At 43.4% G+C, this 22871-nt stretch overlaps 1 protein-coding gene across 9 annotated transcripts in view; it reads left to right on the forward strand.

Moving 5' to 3' along the window:
• The window catches only part of LOC132380994 (plasma membrane calcium-transporting ATPase 1-like), a 344539-nt gene that overhangs the window by 276189 nt on the left and 45479 nt on the right, over positions 1 to 22871 (forward strand). For all 9 annotated transcript variants that reach the window (XM_059950036.1, XM_059950039.1, XM_059950041.1 and 6 more), the window contains 2 exons: positions 6370 to 6549; positions 16809 to 16896. In XM_059950036.1, the coding sequence (XP_059806019.1) occupies positions 6370 to 6549; positions 16809 to 16896 (268 nt within the window). The remainder of the gene's footprint in view (positions 1 to 6369; positions 6550 to 16808; positions 16897 to 22871) is intronic.

Here is a 22871-nt window from a genome sequence, read left to right on the forward strand (position 1 = left end):
ACCAAAGGAACATAGGTTTGCTACCCTCCAGTTAAGTCATAAAGTCATAGAAAAGTACAGCACAGATACAGGCCATTCAGCCCAACTAGTCTATGATGAACATTGTAAACTGCCTACTCCCACTGACCTGCACCAGGACCGTACTCCTCCATACCTCTGCCATCCATGTATCTATCCAAACTTCTCTTGAACATTGAAATTGAGCTTGCATGCACCACTTGTGCTGGCAGCTCATTCCACACTCTCACGACCCTCTGTGTGAAGAACTTTCCCCTCATGTTCCCCTTAAACATTTCATCTTTCACCCTTAACCCATTACCTCTCGTTGTAGTCCCACCCAACCTCAGTGGAGAAGGCCTGCTTGCATTTATACCCCTCATAATTTTGTATCCCTCTATCAAATCTCCCCTAGCTCTCTTTCGTTCCAAGGAATAAAGTCCTAACCTATTCAATCTTTCCTTATAACCCAGGGCATCCAGTCCGGGCAACAACTTTTAAATTTTCTCTGAGCCCTTTCAACTTATTTACATCCTTCCTGTAGGTCCACTGAAAACTATTAGAGGTTGATCTTTAGCTGGAATAATTCAAGGAATCTTAGAGTAAAATACCTTCCCTAAGCTAAATGGAGGGGCGGGGAAGCACCCAGTTGGGAGTTGGTGTGTGTTTTGATCAGTTTGAGATGAAGGTCTCGTTAAAGGTTCCTATTAAAATTGAGAACAACTATAATTATTAGTCCATTGAATTGATAATTTATGAAAGATGCTTAATCATGCAATCCGGTCTAAATAATATATAACGCCAAGTACCTGATATCTTGCTGCAGTTTGCTCCTAATTTAAATTCTTTTGAAGTCACATGCTGAACTTGTTCACAGTATGAGTAGAAATACTTATTATCTATAAATAAACAGGTCCATTTCTGAACAGACACAGTTCGGTTGATTCCATTATCCTGGTGAAAATAATCACACCTCTGCCAGCTAATTTTATTCCGGTCTGAAAGGCATTTATTATTCCGTGTCAACCTTTGTTCCTGTTTATTCCCCTTAACCCTTTCATAGCCAACTCTGCACCCTGAAAGGGGTGCAATATAAAGGTGGCGCCCATCATTAAGGACCCTCACCCTCACCATTGGTAACTATCATTGAGGAGGTGCAGCAGCCTGAAGACCCACAGGCAACCTTTCAGGAACATCTTCCCCCTCCGCCATCAGATTTCAGAATGGACAATGAACTCGTGTACATTCACTCACTTTTTTTGCTCTCTCTTTGCACTACTTGTTTAATTTAATCTATATGCAGTGGATTCTGGTTAAATAGGACACCTTGGGGCCAGTATATTTTGGCCCAATTTGGCTGCCACAGTTAGCCAAGGTTTCATGGAAATAATTAAAAAGGTATAAAGAAGGCAATCTACTGTCTGAGTAATAATTATGTATTTAAATGAAATACAGAACTAATTAGAGCACTATTATAATACTACAGGACTATAAAACTGTGTAGTAGTTCCTAATAGTTATCGACAGAGGAATTCATCCAGTGTATCTCTATGCTGCCATTTTCTTGTGATTGACTGTAGATAAACAAAATTAGCACAGACACCTAGTATAGATAATGGGCTGCCTTTATACAATGCTATCAATGATTGCATCCTCCGAATCTTTGCCGTCATTGAGACTTTCAAGGTGATTGTCAACACCTTCAAATTCTTCGTAATTCCTAATTAATTTAGTAAAATAGTTTCATTTTCACTCCCAGCCGTTTCTGGCGTCTCCAAGCCTGAATGTTTGAAACTGCAGTGAGCAAAATAGTTCAGAATTGTCTTCCTGCTTATTTCTCACCAACTATCGGTGACAAAGATCATTGCTTTTTGAACAGAAACACACGCAACTGAAGCTATTTAAAAGCTTGTCCCTCTAAGTTCAGTTAAGAGTCCAACAGCCACACAAGTGCATGCTTGTAATGCTCGTTAGAAGCTGTCCACAAACAGTCTCCCGCCCCATATAAGCCGCACAGTGTCCAAAGTAAACGAAGGGAATCTCGGCTATTTTGTCAATTGGTCTTTGTCCTTTTAAGAGTTGTCCCAAATAAGGGGCTGCCCTGATTAACTGATGGTCCAATTAATCAGAATCGACTGTACATATATTTCTTATTGTGATATATTGTGATTTATATGTTTTTAATCATTACGTATTGCAATGTACTGCAGTCACAGAACAACAAATTTAATGCCAATGATATTAAAACTGATTCTGATCATGATTCTCAATGATCCAAATGTCAAAGTCAAGTTTATTATCATGATCTGGTTTACTATCACTGACGTATTCTGTGAAATTTATTGTTTTTTGGTAGCAGTACAGTTCAAGACATAAAAATTACCCTAAGTTTAAAATAAATAAATAGTGAAAAAGAGGAATAGTGGGGTAGTATTCATGGACTGTTCTGAAATCTTGTTTTGCTGTTGTAGTTTTGTTGCTTGTCGTGTTCTGTGTTGTTCTGCCAAGCCTGGTGGGTATGCTAAGTTGGCAACAGAATTTGTGGCGACGCTGGTGAGCTGCCCACAGCACGTCCGCGGGTGTGTTGGTGGTTAACGCAGACAATGCATTTCACTGTACGTTTCGGTATACACGTGATAAGTAAATTTGAATCTTGGAATCTTGACTCTCAACGCAAAAGTGAAAAAGCTGTAGCTAAAACGTTGAGTGTGCTGAGATGGTAGTAATGAACTGGGTCATGAGAGTCCCTAGTGATGGACAGCATCTCTGTAGTGCCTTGTGTTTCCAGCTTCTGACAGAGTGAAATGTATCACATCAGCACTTACTGAGTCTGCATGAAAAATACATCAGTAGTCTATCTTGTTAATGACATAGACTTTAAGTTGTTTGATATTAAATACGTTGGCAGGGAAGGGTCGATCCTTTTACATCTTGTAAAAGTTGCATTTTTCAGTGATTTACAAATGAAGTCTTAGGTGGTCAATAGCAAGTGGTCAGTGGTATTAGGTTACAATTGTCACATGTTCAAAACGCAAAGTAAATTTTATTGTCACCACATCCAACCCTGAGGTTTATTTTCCTGCGAGCATTCTCAGCAAATCTATAGAATGGTAACCGTAAACAGGATTGATGAAAGATCAAGTAGTGAATAGTAGACAACTGTGCTAATGCAAGTATAAATTAATAACAATAAATAAATAATAAGATTAAATAAAAAGAGTCCTTAAAGTGGGATCACTGGTTGAGGGAACATCTCAATAGATGAGTTTAGTTACCCTGTTATGTTCAAGAGCCTGATGGTTGAGGGGTAGTAACTGTTCTTCAACCTAGTGGTGTGGGTCCTGAGGCTCCTGTACCTTCTTCCTGATGGCAGCAGCGAGGGAAGAGCATGGCCTGGGTGGTGAGGATATTTGATGATGGATACTGGGAAGTCACGGTCAAACTGCAAAAAACACTGGCTAGGCCACAGTCATTTCAGGTCACCACACCATAAGATCCATCTGTCGGAGTACTAGTGGGGCCATCCTCGAAGGACTCTCTGCAGTTCTGGTCTCTTTACTTGAGGAAAGATGTGCCGCTTTTGGAGGCGGTACTGAGATTCACCAGGTTGATTCTGGAGATGAGGTGGGGTTAGCCTATGAGAAGAGATTGTGTTGCCTGGGACTATACTCGCTGTAATTCAGAAGAATGAGAAGGAATGTTATAGAAATGTAAAAAAATTAAGAAAGGGACAAATAAGATAAGCAGGCAAAGACCCCTCCCACCCTGGCCATTCTCACTTCTCCCTCCTCCCATCAGGTATTGAATGAACTTCTTGTACAATAAGACCCCACAATCTACTTTGTCACGGTGTTGGACCATATTGTCTATCTGCACTGCACTCTCTCTGTAACTGTGAAGCATCATGTCTGCGTTCTGTTATTAGTTTTCCCTTGTACTGTTATAATGAAATTATCTGTATGGATGGCAGGCAAAAGAAAGTATTTACACTCTACCTCAGTTCAGGTAACTGATAACTGATTGGTAATCAGGTAAACTGATTACCAATTAGATAGAGAAAGTCATTTTGAGTGTCTGAGATAGCAAAGTGATGGTTTATGGATTGTAGTGTTTTGATGGACCCTGAATCAAGGTCTCTTGGGGGGGGGGGGGGGCTTTTGCTATTGCTTGCATGGTGGGGGGTTGCAATCGGTGCTCCTGCAGGCACAAGTGGGGGGAGAGGGAGGTTGAGGGTCAATGTTTCTGCTGCTTGTAGGATGGGAGGAAGAAGAGGGCTTCGGGGTTCTGATGTTTCTACCATTCATTCTATGGGCTTTCTTGTTCCATGGCTGTCTGGGAAGAGTAAGAGTCCCAGGTTGTGTACTGTACACATTTTCTGATATAAAATTGAACCATTGAACTATTTGAAATTAGAACTAGGGGACGTGGGCTCAAGTTTCGGAGCAACTAGATTAGTTTTGGGACGGACATAAGGAGAAAATGCTTTTCCCTGGGAGTAGTGAATCAGGAATTCTCTGCCTCGGGAAGCAGCCGAGGCTAGCTCCTTAAATTTATTTAAGACACAGATACTGCATAGCAGGAGAATTACGGGTTCTAGGGAAGTTTTATTTATTTATTTATTAAGCTACTCGCCACCCAGCAATTCCCTGCTTTAATCCCCCGCCTAATCACAATTTACAATGACCAATTAACTTACCAACCGATATGCCTTTGGACTGTGGGAGGAAACCAGAGCCCCCGGAGGAAACCCACATTGTCACGGGGAAAACGTACAAATTCCTTACAGGCAGCGCAGGAATTGAACCCAGGTTGCTAGTACTGTAAAGCGTTGTGCTAACCACTATGCTGCCCAAGTTTAGAAAATAGTGAGAAGCAGAGATAGGGTAGACAGTCAGAGGCATTTTCCCAGGGTGGAAATGTTCGATATTAGAGGGCATGGCTTTAAGGTGCGGGGGGGGGGGGGATGTTTAAATGAGATGTACAGGGCAAGTTTTATTACACTGAGAGTGGTGGCAGATAGGTGGAGCTGAGCCTATGACTGGATCAGCCATTATCTTACTGGATAAGAGAGCTGGCTCAATGGGCCAGGTGACCGACTCCTGCTCCTAGTTCTAATGTTCTAACCTTGGAGAGGCTGATCATCCTGACCTGGTTGCCATCATAACTCCCATTTGTACGCTGACCTGTCTCTCCCTTGCCTTGCTGACGCCAAGGTAGACTTGCATACCCAGCACCTCAGATTTCCACATGGATAGTCTGTGGTAAGAAGGCTGAATTTTCTATTTTCAGGTAACTCATTCCCCCTGCGTTTCACTCCCACTTCCACCATCAATCTAGGGACGGCTGTGCAGGCCAGGTCACTGGGTGTATTTAAAGTGGCTATTGATAGATCCTCGATTAGTAAGGACTTCAAAGGTTATGGAGAGAAGTCTGAAAAAATAAATCAGCTATAATTGAATGGTGGGACTGATTCGATGGGCTGAATGGCCTGATTCTGCTGCTACTACTGTACTGTGCAGATGTCTTAGGCACATATATATAGCTAGGGTGCCTAAGACATTTGCTCAGGACTGTAATAATTTTATGTATTGCACTGTATTGTTGCCACAAAAAAATCATGACTTATGTGATGATAATAAACCTGATTCTGATCTGGGTCTCTATCGTGGACTGAGAGTGGGAAGGGGACATAGAGAGGGGAATCATGGTTGGGAAAAGGAGAGGGGAGGGAGCAGAAAGCACCAGAGAGACATCCTGTAATGATGAATAAACCAATTGTTTGGAATCAAATGACCTTGCCTGGTGTCCCAGGACTGGGTGTGTCTGCACCTGTGCCAGCCTCTGCCCCTGGTATTCCTTCTCTGCCACCTGTCCCTCACCCATCCCGCGGCGCTCTGCTCTCACCATTCCCAATATCCTTTGCTTCCGCCAGATTTACAAACTTGCTCTCTGCTCCACGTTGACAAAGGCAGTACTGAGCAAAAGTCTTAGGCACCCCAGCTATGCGTATGTGCCTAGGGCTTTTGCACAGTACAGTATGCCCCATGGATTCAGTTTCCTCTCTCACTGTATTTCTCCCCCACCCTCCCTCTCACCTCTCTAAACTGGCCATCTTCACTCTGCGCTCTGAGTCCTGGCTGTCCATTGACCATCCCTCTGCCCGTACAGATGCTGTCAAGGAAAGGATGGGAAAGGTGCCACTCTTTTCAATGTCTTGCAACTTTATCTGATTTAGTGAAATTGATATTTAGCAAATTTTGTGAATTGTGTTGTTTTCATGTTCTTCTTTGTATTATGCAGTATTCTGCGTTAATGACTGCAGTGTGCCTCTACCTAATTTATTCACTGTAAATTGGCTGACTGCCTTTGCAGGTTCCAGATGCCATAACGAAATGTCAGCGAGCTGGGATAACGGTGCGAATGGTGACGGGAGACAACATTAACACTGCTCGTGCCATTGCCACCAAATGCGGCATCATCCACCCGGGAGAGGACTTCCTGTGTCTGGAAGGGAAGGAGTTCAATCGCCTGATTCGCAACGAGAAAGGAGAGGTATGGTGGGACAAAGATAACACTGTGCTGGGCGATTAGAGCCATAGAGCACTACAGCACAGAAACAGACCCTTCAGTCCATCTAGTCCATGCCAAACTTATTCTGCCTAGTTCCATCTGGACCATAGCCCTCCATATACCTCCCATCTATGTACTTGTCCAAACTTCTCCTAAACAGATAGATTATAGATTATAATCTATGATTCTCTTAAATCATAGATTATAGAGCACTACAGCACAGAAACAGGCCCTTTGGCCCATCTAATCCATGCAAAACCCTTATTCTGTCTGGTTCCTTCCATGTACTTTCCAAATGTTGAAATTGAACCCGCATCCACTACTTCTGCTGACAGTTCATTCCACATTTGCACCTTACTCTTGAGTGAAGAAATTCCCTCTTGTGTTCCCATAAGTATTTCACCTTCAACCCCAAACCTACGACCTCTAGCTCTCGTCTCACCCAACCTCAGCGGAAAAAGCCTACTTGCATTTACCCTAATTGTACCCCTCAAAATTTTGTGAGCTTTTGTCAAATCTCCCCCTCATTCTCCTACACTCCAGAGAATAAATTCAGGTTCAAGTTTAATTATCATTGAACCATACATGAATACCCATTAATACAGCCAAACGAAACAAAGTTCCTCCAGTACCAAGATACAAAACACAGTACTAACAGTCATACATAGTACAAGCCACATGTAGCATATATATGATAGCTAAGAAATAATAGTCCCACAAAAAATATATATATAGGCCAAGTATCTGAGTGACATGTCTTGTAAATTGGTGGTGCATGGGTGTTATCGGCAAGAACAAGCAGTTCTCAGCAGCCAGCAGATGAATGCATGCTCACATGTAATCCAGCTTGCCATTCCACTGATCGAACACTGAAGAAACTGCCCAGCATGGACGCTCTGCTACACCACCTCCGGCATCTCCTCTCCTGGACTGCTACACTCACTAGTCAGGCCTATGGCTTGAGGCCTTAGTCCTTGCTACAACCAAGGCGACGCAGCTCCCCTGCTCTCTGTCTCCCCAATAAACAAGGGAAACAGACTTGCAGCACTTTACATTACCAGTGTCCAACAAGGTCTTGCAAGAGTAACGTCCGAGACAATCACTCGTTGGCAGACTACACGCCACCTTTGCGCAGGAAGTCCAATGCCTTCCTGAAGCAGACAGTAACGCAGTCCACACCAAGTCCAGCTTCAACGGCAGCGAACTGCCCACTGATGGGTTAGACTGGCAGAACCTGAAGTTATTAATGTTCGGCATTGTCCTGCAATCGCAAAAAGATGTTTTAAAAAGGCAAAAAACACTTTTGGTTGGCTCCCAAGAGGCTGCTGTGTGCAAACCTGCTGCCATCTTACTTGAAGCCCAAAAGTTGTAACCTATTGAGCCATCCTTGTGCTGATGTGCTTCAACTGGAGAGGTCGATGCCTGGAACTGGCTACCAGGGATGGTGGTGCAAGCAGAAACGTAGTGTTTAGGTTGACACATGAATATGTAGGGAATGGAGCGATCTGGATCAGGTGCAGGTAGATGGAATTTAGTTTCAACTGGCACTATGTTCAGCACAGACATTGTAGGATGAAGCGCCTGTTCCTGTGCTTTACTGTTCTACGTTTCAGTCCTATGTTTGTGAATTAGAAGCAAGAGTAAGCCATTGGACCCATTGAGCCTGCTCCATCATTTGACAACATTTTAGCTTATGCACTCATCATTCACCTTATCAGATACCTCCTGTTCCTAATAAAGTGGCCACCTAGTGTATAGTTCATAGTCTTCTGCAGCTGTAGCCCATCCACTTCAAGGTCTGACACGTTGTGCAATCAGAGATGCTCTTCTGCACACCACTGTTGTAACGCGTGGTTATTTGAGTTACAGTCGCCTTCCTGTCAGCTCGAACCAGTCTGGCCATTCTCCTCTCTCATTAACGAAGTGTTTTTGCCGACAGAACTACTGCTGACTGCGTGTTTTTTTTGTTTATTGTACCATTCTCTGTAAACTCTAGAGAATGTTTTGGGTGAAAATCCCTGGACGTCAGCAGTCTCTGAGATACTCAAATCACCCTGTCTGGCACCAACAATAATCTCACGGTCAAAGTCAATTAGATCGTATTTCTTCCCCATTCTGATGTTTGGTCTGAACAACAACTGAACCTCTTGACCATGTCTGCATGCTTTTATGCACTGAGTTGCTGCCACATGATTGGTTGATTAGGTATTTACATTAACGAGAGATTTACCTAATAAAGTGGCCATTGAGTGTATTTCTTTGTTCTGATTACTTAAATCTTTTGGAGTATGTCTGATAAGTGACATTTAAAAGTAGTTACAAAAGCCTTTAGTAGCAGCAAAGCTCAGGAAGTGATCAGGACTGTGGAGGGTAGGATGTCAGGATTTTCCATTCACAGGCCTCTCCACCTTGTGGGACGGCCTCACCGGACAGGGTTAGGTGAATCAGGCCCACAAACGTCACAGGTAGCTACGGGAAAAACCATGAAGCCACTGTTTGTCACAATGAACCCGATTACCACAGTCACTTGTAAACTTCCAGCAATCCGAAGGTGTCCACAACACAGAAGGGAACAGCACTGGAACAGGCTCCTCAGCCCATGATGTTGTGCCCAGCTAAGAATACAGAACAGTACTGCATCGTACAAGCCTTTCTGTCTACAACGTTGTGTTGAGCTAATAGATCATAGTCTATAGAACAGTACAGTGCAAGAACAGGCCCCTCGGGCTAGGATGTTGTGCCAATCTAATTAATAGAGCAGTACCGCACAATACAGGCCCTTCAGCTCACAATTGTGTACCGACTTTTTAACCTACTTCACGATAAATGTAGCCCTTCCTCCTACTTACCCCATAATCCTCCATTTTTCTTTCATCCATTAATCTAGTACAGGGGTTCCCAGCCTGGGGTCCATGGACCTCTTCGTTAATGGTGGTGACCCTTGGCAAAAAAACGTTGGGAACCCTTGCTCCAGTAAGTAAAGGCCTAAGCATATTAATCCTTTTAGGAATTCCCTACCTGGGGTCCACAGACCCCTCAGTTAACGGTAGAGGTCCATGGCATAAAAAAACGTTCGGGAACCCCTGATTTGCACAATGTCCACATGCCTCCATTCTCTGCAGATTTACTTAAGAGCCTCTCCATCACATCTGCCTCCAGCACCATCTGTGGGTCTGATTTCCCTCACCCTGGCTGAAGCAGCCATCCTGCAAGGTGGAGTGGTTTGAGTATAGCAAATCCTGAAGTCCTGCCCTCATGGTGTTTTTTTCAATTATTCTATTGTGTTTCTTTATATCTGTAAGAAAATGGGTCTCAGGGTAGTATATGGTGACATATGTGAACTTTGATTTTTAAAAAAATTTACTTTGAACTTTTCAGTTACCCAAGATTATTTTCTTTTAAACAAAAATAACTTGTCTCACTCATCTCCTTTTGAAATTGCACACTCTCAGCTAGACCGTGCACCCTCTGGTGTCAGAACTTCCTTCAGTTCTTGCAATAATAGATAGTGTGCTGTGATGTAAATACCTCGCAGGTTCAGGGAAGGATATTGCAAGGTTGTTGGTTTGCATGGGTAGCTCTGTGTTGTAAATATTCTGAAGATGAAACAATGGAACATTTTGAAGTTCCTTCCTAGGTATTCAGTGTTGAGCAGGTCCTGGAGTTATGCAGTACAGACAGAGGCCCCCTGGCCTAACTCATTCAGGCTGTCCATGCTGGTCATGTTTGCCTGCATTTTGCCCACATCCCTTTTGCTGTCCCTGTTAGGGATACAGCACGGTAACAGGCCATTCTGGCCCAACAATCCCTCTCCGCCCAGTTACAGCCAATTAAGCTGCTAATCTGAACATCTTCGGGCTGTGGAAGGAAACCAGAGCACACAACGAAAACCTGCGGAGAGAACCTACAGTGGAAGAAGAAGGAAGGAGAGAACCTACAGTGGAAGAAGGAAGGGGGAGGAGGAAAATTACTGAACGTTAGAGATATGCCATCAAGTTAGAGACTACTTGGATGGAATGTGAGATGTTGCTCCACATACAGAGTGAGGTGCTGGGATCTGATTGGAGAGGAAGGCGGAGCGAGGGATCAAATAAGGGAGTTGGGGAGGGCAGATTGGATCAGTGGGAGAAGAGAGGACCAAATGGGAGGAGTGTGTGGGTGATGGACAGATGGGAACAATGGGGGGAGGGGACCCAGTGGGAGGAGTGTGTGGGTGATGGACAGACAGAAAGTGGGGGGAGGGGACCCAGTGGGAGGAGTGTGTGGGTGATGGACAGATGGGAACAGTGGGGGGAAGGGAACCCAGTGGGTGGGGTGTGTGGGTGATGGACAGATGGGAACAGTGGAGGGAGGGGACCCAGTGGGAGGAGTGTGTGGGTGATGGACAGGTGGTAATAGTGGGGGGAGGGGACCCAGTGGGAGGAGTGAGTGGGTGATGGACAGATGGGAACAGTGGGGGGAAGGGAACCCAGTGGGAGGAGTGTGTGGGTGATGGACAGATGGGAACAGTGGGGGGAGGGGACCCAGTGGGAGGAGTGTGTGGGTGATGGACAGATGGGAACAATGGGGGGAGGGGACCCAGTGGGAGGAGTGTGTGGGTGATGGACAGACAGAAAGTGGGGGGAGGGGACCCAGTGGGAGGAGTGTGTGGGTGATGGACAGATGGGAACAGTGGGGGGGGAGGACCCAGTGGGAGGAGTGTGTGGGTGATGGACAGATATGGAACAAGCAAGGTCTGTACTGCCACACTTCCGATGCCAATGTAGCATACCCATAACTCACTAATCCTGTCCAATATGACTTTTGGAATGTGGGAGGAAGATGGTATTCCTGGAGGAAACCCATGCAAGGTGCATTTTCTTTACAGAAAGCTGCAGGAATCGAATCCCTGAATATAAAGGCCTGGAATGCGTTACGGGTGGCAGTTTGGTGGAGTTTAAGAGGATTTTAGATACATGAATATAAAGGGAACGAGCGGATTTTATACACTGGAAGAACATAAATTAGCATCAAGGTCAGCACAACTTTTTGGGCCGAATGGCCTGCCCAGTGCTTTACTGTCCAATGTTCTGTGTTCAATGCGAAGACAAGTGCATTGGGAGACTGATGATCTAAAACTGGAATGACTGAGTCATGTCTCCTGGTAGCTGCCTGCCACAGTGTTTTCAGTGAGTTAGCAACAGGAATTCCCTCGCAAGTGAAGGGCTCTCAACAGGAAGGATGGAAATTTGTGTCATTACCAGAGCAGCTCGTCATCTAATTTCATTACATCACCTGCCTCTGAATAATTGAAAAATACTGACGTTCTGCTGAAATATTTTTAACTCTAGATTGCTTTGCTTTCAATTCTGTGTGTGCAAGGATGTTTCCAAAGTCAAAGTAAATTTATTATTAAAGTGCATATGTCACCAAATACTATCCTGAGATTGGTTTCCTTGCAGACACTTGCAGGAAACTAAGGAAATACAATAAAATTTATTGTTCTAGAGTAGGTTAAAAGGGACAGTACAACATCGTGGGCCAAAGGCCTGTAATTTGCTGGAATGTTCTATGTTCTATCAACTTATGAAATCAGCATCACCTTTATGTGCAATGTCGTGTAACATAGGTGATCATGGTCTGTCCATGACTATAATTGTTTTTGGCAAGTGTCTCTACAGAAGAGGTTTGTCATTGCCTTCTTCTGGGCAGTGTCTTTACAAGACGGGTGACCCCGGCCATTATGAGTACTCGTCAGAGATTGTCTGCCTGGAGTCAGTGGTCACATAACCAGGACTTGTGATGTGCACCAGCTGCTTAAACGACCATCCACCACCTGCTCCCAAGGCTCCACGTCACCCTGATCGCGGGGCTAAGCAGGTGCTACACCTTGCCCAAGGGTGACCTGCAGGCTAGTGGAGGAAAGGAGTGTCTTACACTACCTTTGGTGGAGAGATATCTCCACCCCGCCACCAAAATTTATGAAAAAATGCACATTAAGACCAACAAACAAGCAAGTGTGCTAAAGAAAAGAAATTGTGCAGATAAATAATACCGAGAACATGAGTTGTTGAGTCCTTGAAAGTGGAATCGGTTCAGAGTTGAGGTGAGTGAAGTTATCCACGCTTGTTGGTTAAAGAGTAGTAACTGTCCTGAACCAAGTAGTGTCACACCCAAGGCTCCTGTACCTGATGGTAGCAGAGAGAAGAGAGCATGGTCTTTATGATCACAAACAAGAGAGAATCTGTAGATGCTGGAAGTCCAAGCCACACACACAAAATGCTGGAGAAACTCAGTAGGCCAAACAGCATCTGTGGAAAAGAGTACAGTGGACATTTCGGGCCGAGACCGTTCAGCAGTCTTGATGCGTTCCTCCAGCATTTTGTATGGTTTGTATGGTGGGGTCTTTTGATGATGGATGCTGCTTTCTTGTGGCAGTGTTCCATGTAGATGTGCTCAGAGGCAGAGTGGGCTTGACCTGTGATGGACAAGGCTTTTTCTGTAGACTTTTCCATTCCTGGGCACTCATTTTTTTTTCCTTTTTCTCAGTTTAGTGATTCTGTACTGAGATCCAGGCTTCTACTGCATTATCGCCATTCTGTGCACCAGCGCATTTTGAGATGCAACCTTGTTGCGGTATCGAGAAGAGGAATTGCATAAAGACATCGTAAACATAAGAGATTCTGCAGATGCTGGAAATTCAGAGTAACACAGAAAGTGCTGGAGGAACTCAGCAGGTCAGGCAGCATCTACGGAGAGGAACAAGCAGTCAATGTTTTGGGCCGAAACCCTTTATCAGGACAGTCAAAACATCTTTATTCCTTTTCATAGATGCTACCTGACCTGTTGAGTTCCTCCAGCCCAGCACTTTGTGTGGTTGACTCGAAATAATGTACAGTACTGCCTTGATATCACATTGCAAGCATTATACCAGCTAGTGAGCAGATCGGTGGCTCGACCTCCGACCTTCGATGACGCATTCCCCATCTCGGAAACAAGTGCTTTGACCTCTCCTTTTACAGGTGAATAACCTGTTCTGCAAGCAGTTCCAGCACTCCAATCACCTGCATTCTTCATCTGCAGAAGCCAAAGTGAAGCCTTTCAAAATTTGCATGAGGTGTAATCCACACTCTGTTGATAAAAATATACCCATTCATATTGGTGCATTCAAGGGAACATTATATCCCTAGGTCTTTAGTGTCTAGCCATGGCCAATCCCTTTCCTTCCTGGAAGTGTCTGATGACCTGTCAATACCTCTCTGAAGCAATTTTGATTAAGTTGTGACTGAGGTGAATGTCAGTCTCTGTCTCTCAATGTCACTTTGTGGAGTTAGCAAGCTGGTGTTGACTGGAAGGAGACTCCTTGTCTTGTTGCTGTGGTAATAAAGACCATATTAATAGGAGCCATCAGCCGATCGAGTCTGCACCGCCATTCCATCACGGCAGACTCACTTTCCCTCTCAACCCCATTCTCCTGCCTTCTCCCTGGAACCTTTGACAACCTACTTATCAAAAGCATATCACCTTCCACTTCAAATATACCCAACGACTTGACCTCCATAACTGTCGAAGTCAGCGAATCCCACAGATTCACTACCCTCTGGCTAAAGAAATTCCTCAAAATCTCTGTTCTAAAGGGACGTCATTGCCTCATGACTCTCCATTTATTGGGAACATCCTCTGCACATCCACTTTTTATAGGCCTTACAACATTCGATAGGTTTCAATGAGATCTCCCCTCATTCTTCTAAATTCTAGCAAGCACAGACCCAGAGCTTCTCATATATTAACCCTGTCATTCCCGAGATCAACCTCCTGTCTCATCCTTTCTTAGGTATGAGGCTCCGAACTGCTGACTAGACTCCAAATCCGTTCTAAGCAATGAAATGTCAGCAGCAGTGAACCCTAGTGGCAGCAGATATACTCGAAGTTGGAACCACACCAGAAACATTGCAATAACTGAGATTTGGGCACAAGCCTGAATTTCTGAGTTTTTTGGGAAGGTTCTTTCATGTAACAGAAACATCCATCTGTAATGTTTAGAATCAGGTTTATTATCCCTGACATAAGATGTGAAATTTGTTGTTTTGTGGCTGCAGTACAGTGAAAGGGGAGTCCAGGGAGGGGTAGCACCTCTGGTGAAGGGGCTTGTCGTGTCCATTCTGGGGCAGCTCACTCACCTTTGGTCCCCCTCGGACACTCGGCTCTCACCTGTTTGCATGTGACAGCGGCCACACTCTGGTAAACTGCTTTGACGGGCTAAGCAGGCAAGGGAAGCCGTCGGCCTCAGACCCCGGTGAGGTTGGGACATGCCTGGCCCAGCGTGTGAAGTCAGCTTCAGCAGACTGGGCGGATAGGATCTACAGTGAGATCCAACAGCCAGGAAGGTGGCTCTGCAACGCTCCTTGGAGAGGGAAGGACATGACAAGGCACAGAAGACGTCATGGTTGTCCACTGCAACCAAGGAAGTCCCCAGTTTGTGACACTTGTCCATACCACTGGACATCTGAAGTCAAGAGAGTGAAACTGTCTCAGTGCAATGGGTTCTCCACTTTAAAAACTCTCCCGCACAGGCCTCTTGTTATCATCTGACATGGCGGACAACCACCACAGTGCAAGACTAAAATGTTACTGTAAGTTGCAAAAGAAAATTAAATGAATAGTTCAAAATAGGCGTGATGCATCCAGAAAGGATCATTCCAATCGCACACCAATAAAAATTGATCAAGGTTAGAGCAGGACAAACTGTTGGTAATGTTTTCACCTTGGAACATGAAGCTCTCTGCGAATTGTCAGGATGGAGCTCCCAGGACTGGACACCATCCATTCCAGCAGACTCAGGAGGAAAGCAATCAGCATAACCAGAGACACCACACACCCCGGCCACTCCCTGTCTGACCTGCTGCCATCCAGCAAAAGGTTCAGGACACTAAAATGAGAACAAATAGACTGAGGAACAGCTTCTACCCCAGAGCTGTGGCCTCCATCACACCACTCCCACAGAACAATGACTGAAACTGTGAGCACACACAAGGACTCAAATACTTGCACTAACGGCACTTTGTGCATTATTGTGACATTCTAGTGCTGCTGTAACTTATTTTCTGCTACTTATCTATTTAATACTGTTTTTCTATTACCTATTACTGTTTTGTTTTTATCTGCCACTTTGTTTGATTGCCTGAGAGGAAGCCAAACAGAGTTTCATTGTACCTATGTATAATGACGATAATAAAGATCATTCATTCATTCAACCATCTTCACCTCTGCGCCATTGTTCATGAACATGTGGGGGCAGATAGTGTTCCCAAGCATTGGTGTATCCACACCAGGCCATGATGCAATTGTTCAGGATACTCTTCACTGTACATCAATAGAAGTTTGTCAGAGTTGACATGGTTGACCTCAACTCTGAACTGACTGCACAACCTACAGATCATATTCTCAGATTATGTATTTATTTTTTATTAACACAGTTTTCCTCTTGCACAATTGGTTTTGTCAGCCTAAAGTGTATGGTTTTACCTGTGGCTTTTCATGAATTCTATTGTATTTCTTTATTTTCCTGTAAATACTTGTAAGGAAATAAATCTCAAGGTAGAATAGGATGACATATATGTATTTTGATAATAAAATTACTTTGACTTTGAAGTGGTCCAAAGAGCTTGTTTCTCTGCTGTATGACTATGAAAACCCATGATCACTTCTCCATTAACCTGACATGAACGTGGAGAAGTGTTGCTTTTAAAAGGGCAATTTCAGAGAGCACAAACTAGTAGGGAAATAAGTATTTGAGTTTGTTTACTAAATCAAACCTATAATCAGCAATGCTTTCAGTAAAAAAAAATCTATCATTAAGGACCCCCATCACCCAAGACATGCTCTCTTCTCATTACTGCGATCAGTTGGGAAGTACAGGGACCTGAAGGAGTACAGTCAACATGTTGGGAACAGCTTCTTCTCCTCCTCCACTATCGGATTTATGAGCTGGCAATTATCCAAACAATTTTAGGAAAAACTTCTTCCCCTCTGCCATCAGGTTTCTGAACGGACAATGAACCCATGAACACTACACGATTTTTGTTCTTTTTTAAAATTACTTGTTTAATCTTTTAGGTATATATTTCTTACTGTAATTTACAGTATATTTTGTTTTGCACTGTACTGCTGCTGCATAACAGCAAATTTCACAACGAATGCCAGTGATATTAAAACTGATTCCGACTGTGTAATTTGCTTAATGAACTTTTCTTTCTCTTAAGGTGGAACAAGAACGCCTCGACAAAGTGTGGCCGAGCCTTCGTGTCCTTGCTCGTTCGTCCCCAACAGATAAACACACGCTAGTCAAAGGTATTCTATAGGAGCGTTGCTCATTAACACCACTGTACTGCTTCCTGTCGAACTGTGAAACCGGATCTGCAGCCCAAAGGTTACAGTCGATGTAGGCTTCTATTTTTGATTGCCATTGGGATTGTGCAGGGCTTGGGGGAATGAGGTAACTTTAGGCCATTTTGGATCCCTGTGCATGATACAGGTGCAAGGCGTAAGATATTAGAACAGAAGGAGAGGATTCTGAAAATGGCAGATGGGAAATTGTACCCAAGCTACTTGCAAAATAACGTTTGATGACTACGAGAGGGCATAATTTTGAGGAGATTGGGGGAAGGTATGAGTGGGGATGTCAAGGGTATGTTTTTCACACTGAGAGGGGGTGAATGTATATGTAACCCCCTGGCTAGCCTCGGGCTCGTGTGGATGCTGTGTGATGTCCCCACCCCGCCAAATAACAGACAGTACACCATATGCGATTAAATGATTACGCTTTATAGAGATTACTAAAACTAAGTGATTAATAATGATACGGTATATATGAAGGAAAAGAAAATAAAGAAAAGGCACAAAAACTTATCAAAGTCCAAACCACTTCGTGTACAACCATTGGAGCTCAATTAACGAAGTCTTCTGGCCACCATTCGATCCCCTCCGAACTCCTCGACTTGCAGCTCAGGACCACCTGAAGTGATCAACCAAGCACCCCCGGCACGTCTGTCTTCGTCTCCTCTCCTCACTGAACCTCCTGGCCTCTGACCCCCGCTCGGGGTCCATTCTGTCACCCAGCTTACAGCATCGCGTCCTCTCTCTCTCACCCCCTTGCGCCAACTCCCCAAAAGCCCACCAACACTAGTTTACAGACCCAGAAGAGAGAGAATAACATTAATCCCAACTGGTTAACAAATGAATGCAATTCTCATTATCAGTAAATTCTAACCTAAACAAACTGCGAGAGAAAGCATTTATCACAAAAAAGAAGCATTCCTACTTTTAACAAAACAAAGAAGCCATTTTGATTAACATATGCAGTAACAAAAGAACCCCCTTACACAAAAAAAACCCACAAAAGAAGAAACCCCCTTACATGTAGAACCTGCAATGCTTGGTGTAATGGTCGATGCAGATGCACTGGAATAATTAAGGGTCTCTTAGATAGGCATATGGATGAAAGAAAAATTGAAGGGCTACATGGGAGGGAAGGGCTAGATTGATTGTAGAGTGTGTTGTTGAGACTGTAGAGTGGGGGTGGCATGGTAGCTCAGCGGTCAGCACAATGCTTTACAGTACCAGCAGCCCCAGGTTCGGTTCCCACCACTGTCTGTAATTCTCCCCGTGACCGTGTGAGTTTCCTCCCACAGTCCAATGACATGCTGGTTGGTAGGTTAATTGGTCGTTGTAATTAAGCTAGAGTTAAATCGGGGGATTGCCGAGCGGCGTGGCTCAAGGGGCCTGAACGGCCTGTTGTGCACTGAATCTCAAAAGTTAATTCATTAATTAAAGTTCAGGCACAACATCATTAGCTGAAGAGCCTATACTGTGTTTTAAAGTCCTATATTCTGTGAAATTTGTTTTTGACTTTGTATATCATAATATATTATACAGACACAGGCGCCAAAGAACATACAGCAGTATTTGACCTTTGGCCCATAATGTTGTGCTGACCTTTTAACCTACTCCAAAATCAATCTAACCTTCCTGTGTCACATTGCCCTTCTTTTTTCTATCCTCCATGTGCCAGGATGTGGCCTGGATTAGTGGGCAAGCGCTATAAGCAGAGACTGGGCAAGCTAAGGTTGTTTTATGTAGAGTGGCTGAGGGGAGAATTGATAGAGGTTTAAAAGATTTGTGGGGGGGTGGGCATAGATGGAGTATACAGATGGGATCTTTTTTTTCCCCCCAGGGGCTAAAATGTCTAATACTAGAGGACCTGAATTTAAGGTGAGAGAAGTAGACTTGAAAGGAGATGTGCAGGACATTTCTTTTTTACATGGAGAGTGGTGGGTGCTTGAAATGTGCAGCCAGCACTAGCCTTACAGGCAGTTACAATCAGGTGTTGGATCCCTGTTGATTTTCTTATCTTTAGGGTTCTTCCGGGTGTCAGGAATGATGAGCAGTCTTAAGTCCAAGCTTTCAGTTTATTTTAGAATAACCATACAAATACTAAGAAAACTAAATAAAGAGCTGGGAAACGATGCTAAGAAGTGTATTGATGGGAAGACAAAGGAATAAAGATGGCTCCTCTGAAAAATCGATTGCTTTTATAATAAGATAAGAAAGATTCCTGAGATAGAAATAAACTAGGTTACATAATTACAACGATCACATCACGTGGATAATGTGCTAATACTTAGCCAATGAAAAATGAGAAAGGTGTTAAACCGTTAATTTTGCTGCTATACAGTTTTCTGCCAGTGAGTGGGAATGATCTACCGCGTACTGTGAAAAATACACGAAGTTGCTAAAAAGTACAAATCTTTTAAAAAGTGTTATTAAAAAGTATTAAAAAGGTTTCCAATAGAGGCATTTAAGAGACTCTTAAATATGTAGATCATTGTGTGAAGAATGGAAGGATTTGGACATGTGGAGACAGAAGAGGACTAGGTGTCATTACCCTTATTAGTTCTGTACAACACAGTGGCTAAAGGTCCACTTCCTGTTCAGAGTTCTAATAGTTAATACCAATTGTTAATGTTGTTGACATAAGAGCAGAATTTAGCCATTTGGGCCATCGAGTCGGCTGCACCATTCTAGCATGGCTAATTCATTATCCCTCTCAACCCCATTCTCCACCCTGCTCCCCATAGCCTTTGATACCCTGACTAATCAAGAACTTATCAACCTCCACTTTAAATATACCCAAAGACCTGGCCTCTACATCTGCCTGTGGTAATGAATTCTACAGATCCACCACCCCTCTGGCTAAAGAAATTCTTCTTCATCTCTGTTCTAAAGGGACATCCTTCTATTCTGAGATAGTGTTCCCTGGTACTGGACTCACCCACTATAGGAAATATCCTCTCCATGTTCACTCTTTCTGAGCCTTCCAATATTCGACAGGACTCACTTCACAAGTGCAGGGTTCTATGTTTGATCCTTGCCCTTGGGTGCAGTCTGCACCGAGTTTGCACACACATTGTGTGAGTGCATGGTTTCCACTGAGGGCTCTTGTTTCCTCCCAGATGCTGTTTGGTTAATAACCTGCTGTACATTACCACCAGTAGTAAGGAACTGGCAAAAAAAAAAGGTTCACAGGGGAGCTGACAAATACCTGAGAGTGGATATTGAGGCAGTACAGGGAATTAAGGGGAAAAATGGATCTGGTGGAATTGTGCCTCTCGGGCTAGTATGTATCCAATGGGCCAAGTAGCCTTTAGTTGCAGAGAAATAAATGGATTACTTCAGAACCGAACAGTCTGAAAGAAGTCTTTCTATTTAATGCTCCTAAAAATGCTTATATGATATAAATTCCACCTCCAATAGAAAAAATCTTCATAATTCCCCCAGCTTTTGCAATAAGATATTATTTCAGACTCCAAGACAGATCTCCTCTAAGATTTCAGTCAGTGCTCTTTTATGAAAATATTTTAAGACTTTCAAACAAATGTCATCGAACATGGTAAAGAACGGAGCCTTTAAAATGCATGACGATGAGGTCAAACTATTTCCAAAGCTGTGTTTAGTCATAGGAGTTTGTGTAGGATAAATCCCAGCCCCTTGTTATGTACAGATATAAATCTTGCTAATTTTGGATTACTTTTCCTTTCTCTCTTCCAAAGGCAATGATGGAAACTTTTATCTTTTCGTGGGAATTTTTATTTTGAACAGTCTTGCAGTGAGATCACTTCTTGAAGCACGGCATGTTGTCAGGATTAGAAAGAATCTTCGGTGCTACACTGGTTATAGTTGGCAGTGGATGTGTGTAAACATTGTGCCAAAGAGAGATTAAATTCTAATGACCCATTCACAAAATGCTTCACTTTTACTGAACACACCAAAATTGAATAGTCAATTAGTTGACCTCCTTGTGGAGTTTTTTATGAAATACTAGGCTTATTTGATGTTAAAGAATCATTGTGGGAGTCCACTTTCCAGAAAATTCTGAAATACTTTTGGAAATTGGAATTAATTTATAAAGTTTTTTGACTAATTTAATGCCCAAATGCAAACATTCTGGGAACAGTCAATGAAGTTTCCTTTAAACTGGCCTTTTGCGTGACTCCTTGTTGGCATGACTTGTCTTGATGCCAAACACCAGTAAATACAATCCCTTTACAAGGTGGTATATGGTAACAATTACATATATGTCATCATCATCATTAAATATGCCTGTTACACCACTGGCCTTTAGGGCAACCTCTGCTGTTTCTTTAACGATTTTTTTTACCACTTGGGGGTGGTAGCCTTGAGCCTGCAGGACCAACTGGTCGACCACTCTAAGTCTGGCCTCTACCCTTTGACCTGTTTAGCATGCGTGACCCTACCAAGAGCCAATGCACAAGGTCCTGATTCCAGCCAACAGAGCCCTCTGGGTCATTGAGGCATGCAAGCCTCCAAATCCTATGACAAGGTTGTGGTCCTCTTGTACTTTGGTGATAAATTTACTTTGAACTTTTCTCAAACTCAACCTCGGGAAAGAAATTGGGGTTAATACCCAGAAATAAAACCATCCCAACTGGAGATCGGTACATTTGGTAATGTGGGGTTTGCTTTGGAATTTCACTCCTACTGTGAGAGGTGCAGCTATAAATGGACCTTTCAAAATGTACTGCAGGATAATAACCTTCCTTGAATTTCTCATTGACAGAATAAATTAGGAGATTATAATTTAGAAAGTACCATCATAGAAATCCACAAGGATGTAGCCAGGACTCAAGAGTTTGAGTTAAAGGAAGGGATTAGGCAGGCTAGGACTTTATTCCTTGTTGTGTAAAACACTGAGAGTTGATCTCACCATCCAGGCATTCAGGGCAGCCCTTTTCTCATTTTAACCATCAGAGAGGAGAAGGCTCAACGATTTAAGACCAGCTTCTTCCCCTCCACCATCAGATTTCTAAACGGCCCATAAATGCTACTTTACTATTTTGCTCTCTTTATGCATTACGATATATTTTATTGTAATTTACAGTAATTTTTAATGTATTTCATTATAATGCTGCTGCAGAACAACAGATTTTAAGATGTGGTTTGGTGATGTTAAATCTGATTCTGATTTGTTGTTACGCAGCAGCAGTGCATTGCAACACCTTTGAATAAAAACTAAATTACAGTAGGATTTATATGTGTTAAGTAATGTAGAAAAAGAAGTAGTGAGGTAAAATTTATGGGTTCATTGTCCACTCAGAGAGGAAGAAGTTATTCCTGTGTTGTTGTGTGCATGCCTTTTGGCTGCTCGGCCTACTCCCTGATGGTGGCAATGAGAAGGTGGCATGTCCTGGATGCCAGTGAGGCTGGTGCCCATGATGGAGCTGGCAGAGTTTACCATATAACCATATAACAATTACAGCACGGAAACAGGCCATCTCGGCCCTCCTAGTCCGTGCCGAACGCTTACTCTCACCTAGTCCCACTGGCCCGCACTCAGCCCATAACCCTCCATTCCTTTCCTGTCCATATACCTATCCAATTTTACTTTAAATGACAATACTGAACCTGCCTCTACCACTTCTACTGGAAGCTCATTCCACACAGCTCCCACTCTCTGAGTGAAGAAATTCCCCCTCGTTACCCTTAAACTTCTGCCCCCTAACTCTCAACTCATGTCCTCTTGTTTGAATCTCCCCTACTATCAATGGAAAAAGCCTATCCACGTCAACTCGATCTGTCCCCCTCATAATTTTAAATACCTCTATCAAGTCCCCCCTCAACCTTCTACACCCCAAAGAATAAAGACCTAACTTGTTCAACCTTTCCCTGTAACTAGGTGCTGAAACCTAGGTAACATTCTAGTAAATGTTCTCTGTACTCTCTTTACTCTGTTGACATCTTTCCTATAA

This window comes from Hypanus sabinus, chromosome 25 (assembly GCF_030144855.1).
Source record: "Hypanus sabinus isolate sHypSab1 chromosome 25, sHypSab1.hap1, whole genome shotgun sequence".
NCBI lineage: Eukaryota > Metazoa > Chordata > Chondrichthyes > Myliobatiformes > Dasyatidae > Hypanus > Hypanus sabinus.